The sequence below is a fragment of the Nerophis ophidion genome, linkage group LG13 (genome assembly GCF_033978795.1).
Source record: "Nerophis ophidion isolate RoL-2023_Sa linkage group LG13, RoL_Noph_v1.0, whole genome shotgun sequence".
Lineage (NCBI taxonomy): Eukaryota > Metazoa > Chordata > Actinopteri > Syngnathiformes > Syngnathidae > Nerophis > Nerophis ophidion.
This window is the reverse complement of record NC_084623.1, coordinates 57,935,993-57,946,945: the sequence shown is the minus strand read 5'-3', so window position 1 is coordinate 57,946,945 and position 10,953 is coordinate 57,935,993. Positions and strand designations below refer to the sequence as shown.

The following is a 10,953-nucleotide window of genomic DNA, read 5'->3' as shown; positions in this document are numbered from 1 at the left end:
CGTCAGCACTGGAACCATCAGCTCTACAAGGCTCTTGAACACCAGTACCAGACTGGACTGGAAGCTCTGAACAAGAATCTACCTGAAATACACATCGATCTCACTTTCAAGTTAGTGCGACGTCTCCATTCTTCGATTTCCCTTCTGTGTGTTTGACGAGCAATGTTCCTCCCGCCGAGCAGACAAGGCCGGCTACAGTTCCAGCCTCCCTTCGAAGAGGTGCGAGCGCGCTACTACAGGGAGATGAAGAGGTTCATCTCCATCCCCAACCAGTTCAGAGGTGTCAGTGGAACGGGGGATCAGGTCATCTTCAGCGCCATGATTGACAGGAACGCCTCTGGCTTCCTCACGGTCTTCAGCAAGGCAGAGGACCTCTTCAGCCGCCTGCAGGCCATCCCCCTCAAGTACAAGGTAAGCATGCTGATGTGGACTAAGTAGGGCTGAAAACTAGGGATGTCCGAGAATGGCTTTTTTGCCGATATCCCGATTATGTCCAACTCTTAATTACCGATTCCGTTATCAACCGATACCGATATATACAGTGGTGGAATTAACACAATTCTTTTGACCGAATGTCCCTTTGAGACAGTGGACCTTGTTGTATTTCTAAAGATTTTTTATTATTATACCGCCGCCGCTTTGAGCTGTAATTTGACCCCCTTAACATGCTTCAAAACTCACCAAATTTTACACACACATCAGGACTGGCGAAAATTGCCATCTAATAAAAAAATCAAAACTCAAAATTGCTCTCTAACGTCTGTTAGGAATGTCACAGAGACATGAAACAAAAACCTCTAAGTAGGTCTGAGTTAGACCTACATTTCATAAAATGACATCCTTCAGCAAAAATCAACAGGAAGTTGGCAAACACCCCTTCAAAACAAAAGTTTCCTAAAAAATGTCATTTTTGCCTCTTTGAGCTGTAATTTGACCCCCTTAACATGCTTCAAAACTCACCAAATTTTACACACACATCAGGACTGGCGAAAATTGCCATCTAATAAAAAAACCAAACCCCAAAACTCAACATTGCTCTCTAACGTCTGTTAGGAATGTCATAGAGACATGAAACAAAAATCTCTAAGTAGGTCTGACTTAGACCTACATTTCATAAAATGACATCCTTCAGGAAAAATCAACAGGAAGTTGGCAAACACCCCTTCAAAACAAAAGTTTCCTAAAAAATGTCATTTTTGCCTCTTTGAGCTGTAATTTGACCCTCTTAAAATGCTTAAAAACTCACCAAACTGGACACACACATCAGGACTGGCGAAAATTGCCATCTAATAAAAAAACCAAACCCCAAAACTCAAAATTGCTCTCTAACGTCTGTTAGGAATGTCATAGAGACATGAAACAAAAATCTCTAAGTAGGTCTCACTTAGACCTACATTTCATTAATTGACATCCTTCAGCAAAAAACAAAAGGAAGTTGGCAAACACCCCTTCAAAACAAAAGTTTCCTAAAAAATGTCATTTTTGCCTCTTTGAGCTGTAATTTGACCCTCTTAAAATGCTTCAAAACTCACCAAACTGGACACACACATCATGACTGGTGAAAATTGCGATCTAATAAAAATAAAAAAAAGATCAAAATTGCGTTTTCAGCGCCCCCTCGGAATAAAACACAGACACAACTGCTCCTAGGAAGAAAACACGGACAAAACTGCTTGTAACTTTCGGTAGGAATGTCGTAGAGACATGAAACAAAAACCTCTATGTAGGTCTGACTTAGACCTACATTTCATAAAATGACATCCTTCAGGAAAAATCAACAGGAAGTTGGCAAACACCCCTTCAAAACAAAAGTTTCCTAAAAAACTTCATTTTTGCCTCTTTGAGCTGTAATTTGACCCCCTTAAAATGCTTCAAAACTCACCAAACTGGACACACACATCAGGACTGGCGAAAATTGCCATCTAATAAAAAAAACAAACCCCAAAACTCAAAATTGCGCTCTAACTTCTGTTAGGAATGTCATAGAGACATGAAACAAAAACCTCTAAGTAGGTCTGACTTAGACCTACATTTCATAAAATGACATCCTTCAGCAAAAAACAAAAGGAAGTTGGCAAACACCCCTTCAAAACAAAAGTTTCCTAAAAAATTTCATTTTTGCCTCTTTGAGCTGTAATTTGACCCCCTTAAAATGCTTAAAAACTCACCAAACTGGACACACACATCAGGACTGGCGAAAATTGCCATCTAATAAAAAAAACAAACCCCAAAACTCAAAATTGCGCTCTAACTTCTGTTAGGAATGTCATAGAGACATGAAACAAAAACCTCTAAGTAGGTCTGACTTAGACCTACATTTCATAAAATGACATCCTTCAGCAAAAATCAACAGGAAGTTGACAAACACCCCTTCAAAACAAAAGTTTCCTAAAAAATTTCATTTTTGCCTCTTTGAGCTGTAATTTGACCCCCTTAAAATGCTTCAAAACTCACCAAACTGGACACACACATCAGGACTGGCGAAAATTGCCATCTAATAAAAAAAACAAACCCCAAAACTCAAAATTGCTCTCTAACGTCTGTTAGGAATGTCATAGAGACATGAAACAAAAATCTCTAAGTAGGTCTCACTTAGACCTACATTTCATTAATTGACATCCTTCAGCAAAAAACAAAAGGAAGTTGGCAAACACCCCTTCAAAACAAAAGTTTCCTAAAAAATGTCATTTTTGCCTCTTTGAGCTGTAATTTGACCCCCTTAAAATGCTTCAAAACTCACCAAACTGGACACACACATCAGGACTGGGGAAAATTGCGATCTAATAAAAATACAAAAAAAATTAAAATTGCGTTTTCAGCGCCCCCTAGGAATAAAACACAGACACATCTGCTCCTAGGAAGAAAACACGGACAAAACTGCTTGTAACTTTCGGTAGGAATGTCGTAGAGACATGAAACAAAAACCTCTATGTAGGTCTCACTTAGACCAAATTTCATTAATTGACATCCTTCAGCAAAAATCAACAGGAAGTTGACAATTACCCCTTCAAAACAAACGTTTTGTAAAAACCCGTCACCTTTTTTCAAACATTTTCTCCTCTGAGCGCGTTTGTTGTGTCGGCTTCAAACTCGCACAGGGAAGAGATTGAACCCTTCTCATTAAAAGTTGCGCAAAGAGTTTTTCTAACTGCTTCGGTTTTGATTTTACGAGCCTTCAAAGAACCGGTGCGCTTATAATGCTGTCGTCTCAAGATGGCCGCTTAAAAGCAGGAAGCACCGGCGTGACCACATAATGCAGAGAAGGTAGGTAATGTGCGGGTAAAGATATGTTGACTGGGTGAAAGAAGGAGGCACCAGTTTGACTCCAGGATACAGAGAAGGTAGATACATGGCCCCATTCATTCTTTCCTTAACACGGATCAATCCTCCTGTCCCCTTAACAGAAAAACAGCCCCAAGCATGATGTTTAAATGATAAATAAATTGGCTGTACTTGAATAGCGCTTTTCTACCTTCAAGCTACTCAAAGCGCTTTGACACCACTTCCACATTTACTCATTCACACACATTCACACACTGATGGAGGGAGCTGCCATGCAAGGGGCTAAACAGCACCCATCAGGAGCAAGGGTGAAGTGTCTTGCTCAAGGACACAACGGACGTGATGAGGTTGGTACTAGGTGGGGATTGAACCAGGGGCCCTCGGGTTGCCCACGGCCACTCACCCCTATGCCTCACAGTAGGTTTGGTGTTCTTGGGATGCAACTCAGTATTCTTCTTCCTCCAAACACGACCAGTTGAGTTTATACGAAAATGGATACATGGATGATACAGGAGAGGATTGGGAGAATGTCATGTGGTCAGATGAAACCAAAATAGAACTTTTTGGTATAAACTCAACTGGTCGTGTTTGGAGGAAGAAGAATACTGAGTTGCATCCCAAGAACACCACACCTACTGTGAAGCATGGGGGTGGAAACATCATGCTTTGGTGCTGTTTTTCTGCTAAGGGGACAGGACGATTGATCCGTGTTAAGAAAAGAATGAATGGGGCCATGTATCGTGAGATTTGGAGCCAAAACCTCCTTCCATCAGTGAGAACTTTGAATGGTTGAGCAAATACTTATTTTCCACCATAATTTACACATAAATTATTTAAAATTCCTACAATGTGAATTCCTGGATTTTTTTTTCACATTCTGTCTCTCACAGTTGAAGTGTACCTATGATGATAATTACAGACCTCTGTCATCATTTGAAGTGGGAGAACTTGCACAAACGCTGGCTGACTAAATACTTTTTTGCCCCACTGTATATTTGCCATGTAAAGTGTGATGTTTTTGTGGCACATCCACAACAATAAACACATTATAGTTCAATGAATGGACTTAAAAATTATTTGATGTGTTTTTAATTTTTTCAAATAGTTCAATTTCCTCTGATTATGTGAGCATGTTTCACTTTTAGAAGTTGTCTGGGCCCTTGAACCCCTCACAGTTTTTTTGTTTTATTCAGTTTTTTTTTTTGGTGTTGCAGGAGTGGGTGGTGCTGGGCCAAGTGGATTTGGAGAAGTTGGTGGTGCAACACCTGACCTCCGTGCAGGACTGGGAGGCCAATTTCAAGGCTTTGAAAGCCAGAGGGAAAGAATCGGAGCGTCTGCCGAGGTACACGTTACACACACACACACACACTGTGGTGAACACGTCACACACACACAATGTGGTGAACACGTTACACACACACACTGTGGTGAACACGTTACACACACACACTGTGGTGAACACGTTACACACACACACTGTGGTGAACACGTTACACACACACTGTGGTGAACACGTTACACACACGCACTGTGGTGAACACGTTACAGAAACGCACTGTTGTGACCACGTTACACACACACTGTGGTGAACACGTTACACACACACTGTTCTGACCACGTTACACACACACTGTGGTGAACATGTTACACACACACACACACACACACACACACACTGTGGTGAAAACATTACACACACACTGTTTTGACCACGTTACACACACACTGTGGTGAACATGTTACACACACACACACACACACGCTGTTGTGAACATGTTACACACACACACACACACACACACACTGTGGTGAACATGTTACACACACACTGTGGTGAACACGTTACACACACACACTGTGGTGAATATGTTACATACACACTGTGGTGAACATGTTACACACACACACACACACACACTGTGGTGAACATGTTACACACACACACACACACACATACACACACACACAGTGGTGAAAATGTTACACACACACTGTAGTCAACACATTACAAACACACTGGTGAACATGTTACACACACTGTGGTGACCACGTTACACACACTGTGGTGACCACGTTACACACACACTGTGGTGAACACGTTACACACACACTGTGGTGAGCACATTACACACACACACTGTGGTGAACATGTTACACACAAACTGTAGTGAACACATTACACACACACTGGTGAACATGTTACACACACACTGTGGTGACCACGTTACACACACACTGTGGTGAACATGTTACACACACACACACTGTGGTGAACACGTTAGACACACACTGTGGTGAACACGTTACACACACACTGTAGTGAACAAGTTACAATCACACTGTGGTGAACACGTTACACACACACTGTGGTGAACACGTTACACACACACTGTAGTGAACAAGTTACAAACACACTGTGGTGAACACGTTACACACACACTGTGGTGAACATGTTACACACACACACACTGTGGTGAACACGTTAGACACACACTGTGGTGAACACGTTACACACACTGTAGTGAACACGTTACAAACACTGTGGTGAACACGTTACACACACACTGTGGTGAACATGTTAGACACACTGTGGTGAACACGTTACACACACACTGTAGTGAACACGTTACAAACACTGGTGAACATGTTACACACACACTGTGGTGACCACGTTACACAGACACTGTGGTGAACATGTTACAAACACACTGTGGTGACCACGTTACACACACACACTGTGGTGAACACGTTACACACACACTGTGGCGAACATGTTACACACACACACTGTGGTGAACACGTTAGACACACACTGTGGTGAACACGTACACACACACTGTAGTGAACACGTTACAAACACTGTGGTGAACATGTTACACACACACTGGTGACCACGTTACACACACACTGTGGTGAACATCTTACACACACACTGTGGTGACCACGTTAGACACACACTGTGGTGAACACGTTACACACACACTGTGGTGAACACGTTAGACACACACTGTGGTGACCACGTTACACACACACTGTGGTGACCACGTTACACACACACTGTGGTGAATACGTTACACACACACTGTGGTGAACACGTTAGACACACACTGTGGTGAACACGTTACACACACACTGTAGTGAACACGTTACAAACACTGGTGAACATGTTACACACACACTGTGGTGACCGCGTTACACAGACACTGTGGTGAACATGTTACACACACACTGTGGTGAACATGTTACACACACACTGTGGTGACCACGTTACACACACACTGTGGTGAACATGTTACACACACACTGTGGCGAACATGTTACACACACACACTGTGGTGAACATGTTACACACACACTGTGGTGAACACGTTACACACACACTGTGGCGAACATGTTACACACACACACTGTGGTGAACACGTTAGACACACACTGTGGTGAACACGTACACACACACTGTAGTGAACACGTTACAAACACTGTGGTGAACATGTTACACACACACTGTGGTGACCACGTTACACACACACTGGTGAACATCTTACACACACACTGTGGTGACCACGTTAGACACACACTGTGGTGAACACGTTACACACACACTGTGGTGAACACTTTACAACTTACTGCACCGATTTAATGATTCATTGTGGCCATTCCCACTCCACTTCAATTTAAAAAAGAGCATAAGTCCATTCCAGATGGTTATTGATGAATAGGTTGTTCTTTTTTATAGCTGCCATTGTTCTCTGTCTGCCTCATTTCACTCCATCAAAGCCGTTGTAACATTTTACACTACAATACAATGCAAGTATAACTCGTGCTGATATCGGTGTCGGCCTCGGGACATCCCGACAATAATTACCCTTTTTAAAAATGTAGTTATGGAGCAGGAACAGGAAATATTCTAACACAATGTTGCTTGCATTTTCCAGCCAGGAGAAGGTGGACTGCATCACAGTCAACTGTGAGCCTCTAAAAGCGGCCATCGATGGACTGATCCAGCAGCTCTTTGACCTGCTGCTCATGTCGCTCAGGAAGTCCATACAAGGTCAGCACAATTAAACACCTTTTCACTTTTTCATCAACAACTGCATCATTCATGTTGCCTGGCCCCGCCTCCTTTAAGGCCACATGCAGGCCATAGACACCTTTGTGTCCGAGTCCATGGACACCTTGTCCACACGGCCAGAAAACATCGAGGAGATAGGGGCCTCCAGTGGCAAATACAACCAGATACTTGTCCGCAAACCTGAGGTAAGAAAGAACAACATGACATTTTTATTTACATTTCAAACTATTCAACTCAGTGTACATTCAGTTTATTAATATCTATAAACTACAGTAGTTGCAATCAACTAGCACAAGAAAAATGCAAATTGCTCAACACACCCACTATTAAAAACAGTAATTTTATTGGGGGTGGGGTGGCATAGCTCGGTTGGTAGAGTGGCCGTGCCAGCAACTTGAGGGTTGCAGGTTCGATTCCCGCTTGTGCCATCCTAGTTACTGCCGTTGTGTCCTTGGGCAAGACACTTTACCCACCTGCTCCCAGTGCCACCCACACTGCTTTAAATGTAACTTAGATATTGGGTGTCACTATGTAAAGTGCTTTGAGTCACTTGAGAAAAGCGCTATATAAATATAATTCACTTCACTTCAATTCACTATTGTAATTGGCCATTTGTTGGAAATGTGTACATTTTGGAAATACAATTTAATTTACAATGATAGAATACAGGAAACCTAATGGGTTGGACTTAAGGGGGACTTTTAACGATTTTAATCCAAAATTAAAACACTTCCCTGTTGAATACTAAAAAATATAAATAAAATATAATGCAAAAAATATGTATATAATAAAACATGTGTATACATATATATGTCTATATATATATATATGTGTATGTGTATGTAATTATATATATATATATATATATATATATATATATATATATATATATATATATATATATATATATATATATATATATATATATATATATATATATATATATCTCCTGATGATTGAGGGAACCCCTCATGAAACAGATCTGTAGAGATGAAGTAGTCTTGTGATTTTTTCCCACACCTACATATTGCGCTCTACCACGGTATCGAGCACTATTCTCCGGATAATCCAATCAAGACATATATATATATATATATATATATATATATATATCCATCTATCCATCATCTTCCGCTTATCCGAGGTCGGGTCGCGGGGGCAACAGCCTAAGCAGGCAAACCCAGACTTCCCTCTCCCCAGCCACTTCGTCTAGCTCTTCCCGGGGGATCCCGAGGCGTTCCCAGGCCAGCCGGGAGACATAGTCTTCCCAACGTGTCCTGGGTCTTCCCCGTGGCCTCCTACCGGTTGGACGTGCCCTAAACACCTCCCTAGGGAGGCGTTCGGGTGGCATCCTGACCAGATGCCCGAACCACCTCATCTGGCTCCTCTCCATGTGGAGGAGCAGCGGCTTTACTTTGAGTTCCTCCCGGATGGCAGAGCTTCTCACCCTATCTCTAAGGGAGAGACCCAAACTCATTTGGGCCGCTTGTACCCGCGATCTTATCCTTTCGGTCATGACCCAAAGCTCATGACCATAGGTGAGGATGGGAACGTAGATCGACCGGTAAATTGAGAGCTTTGCCTTCCGGCTCAGCTCCTTCTTCACCACAACGGATCGATACAACGTCCGCATTACTGAAGACGCCGCACCGATCCGATATATATATATATATATATATATATATATATATATGTATATGGCATTACTTTCACACCCCAACACTGCTTTACCTAACAATCAGTAATCCTGATTTAAATATTGATAACAATAATCTTAATTATTACTTTGGCCATAATTGGCAGTACCTAGATCCATTACAAAGCATGATGGGAAAAACTATGATCTATGACTAGATCCTACCTCAGTTCAAGTCGCTGGAGGAGAAGAACCGTTTGCTGCGTGTGGTGTCTGGGGCGGGCGTGGACTCGCTCTCCCCCCTGAGGGCCAGGTGGGACAAACTGGAGCTCGTCATGGAGAGCCATCAGCTGATGATCAAAGATCAGGTATCACAACTGCACGTACTTCTGGTTACCTGTCTTTGATATTCCCCACGCCAACCCCATCTACAGGTGGAGGTGATGCGGAGTCACACCACCGACCGCATCAACGCCTACAGGGCAGACTTGGAGCGCTTCAAGGCCCGCTGGGACCAGCTGAAGCCCAAAGACGAGATGTTTGAGACCGGCGACCGCGCCGCCCTCCTTGCCAGTCTTCAGATCATCAAGGACAAGCAGCAAGAGTTCCAGGAGCTGGAGTTAGTGCGCAACAAACTCATGTAAGGAGTTCTTTTGCTGGGTTATACCACTGTGCTGCGGCACACTAGTGTACTGTGAGATATTGTCTGGTGTGCCGTAATTTCACCTGATTGGGTTAAAAATATTTTTTGCAAACTAGTAATGATAGTCTGTGAATGATGTGTTGTTGTTGAGTGTCTGTGGTGTCTAGAGATGGGCAGAGTAACCGTGTAATACTCTTCCATATCAGTAGGTGGTAGCTAAATGCGTTGTAGGTGTCAGGAACATGGTTTTGTCGTGATCACAATATGCGGACGGCAGCGGGAGGCAGGGTGCAGGTAAAAAGGTGTCTAATGCTTAAACCAAAAATAAACAAAAGAAAAGTGCTGCTAAGAAATGGCATTGGAGCTTAGGGATGGCCATACTTACCAACCCTCCCGGATTTTCTGGGAGACTCCCGAAATTCAGCGCCTCGCCCGAAAACTTCCCTGGACAAATTTTCTCCCGAAATTCAGGCAGAGCTTGAGGCCACGCCCCCTCCAGCTCCATGCAGACCTGAGTGACGTGTCGACAGCCTGTTTTCACGTCCGCTTTCCCACAATATAAACAGCGTGTCTGCCCAATGACGTTATAACTGTAGAAAGATCGAGGGCGAGTTCTTGGTTTCTTATGTGGGTTCATTGTTAGGCAGTTTCATTAACGTCCTCCCAGCGCGGTAACAACACACAACGACAGCAGTCACGTTTTCGTCTACCGTAAAGCAGTTCGTCTGCCGTAAACAGCAATGTTGTGACACTCTTAAACAGGACAATACTGCCATCTAATGTAAATGCATATGGTTAGAAAAACAAGGATGGACAATTCAACCCTTAACTTAATGAGTGGATGAGTGTTGTGTGTGTAAATGTGTAAAGAAATGAACACTAAAATTCAAGTATTTATCTCATATATATATATATATATATATATATATATATGTATATATATGTATGAAATACTTGACTTGGTGAATCTAGCTGTAAATATACCCCTCCCCTCTTAACCACGCCCCCAACCACGCCCCGCCCCGCCCATAACCACGCCCCCGCCCCACCCCCGGCCACGACCCCCACCTCCCGAAATCGGAGGTCTCAAAGTTGGCAAGTATGGGGATGGCTATGCAAAACGAAGCTAAAACTGAACTGAACAAAAAGAGAATGCAGGACGACAGCAAAGACTTACTGTCAGGCTTTCCCCTGACAGTTTGTCTATGTCTTTGTTTCCTCCTCTGCATTTGTCTTTGTTTCTCCTGTGTTTATTATCTCCTGTCTTTAGTTCCTGTCAAGTGCTCTTATTTTCGTTCAGCTTCCTGTTTGTCTCCCTGT

At 42.9% G+C, this 10,953-nt stretch overlaps 1 protein-coding gene across 1 annotated transcript in view; it reads left to right on the top strand.

Moving 5' to 3' along the window:
- The window catches only part of dync2h1 (dynein cytoplasmic 2 heavy chain 1), a 256,786-nt gene that overhangs the window by 31,476 nt on the left and 214,357 nt on the right, over positions 1–10,953 (top strand). The window contains 7 exon segments of the mRNA XM_061919267.1: positions 1–110; positions 183–411; positions 4,497–4,624; positions 7,218–7,333; positions 7,412–7,539; positions 9,209–9,358; positions 9,425–9,630. The exon segment at positions 1–110 is cut by the window's left edge and continues 30 nt beyond it. Coding sequence (XP_061775251.1) covers positions 1–110; positions 183–411; positions 4,497–4,624; positions 7,218–7,333; positions 7,412–7,539; positions 9,209–9,358; positions 9,425–9,630 — 1,067 coding nt within the window.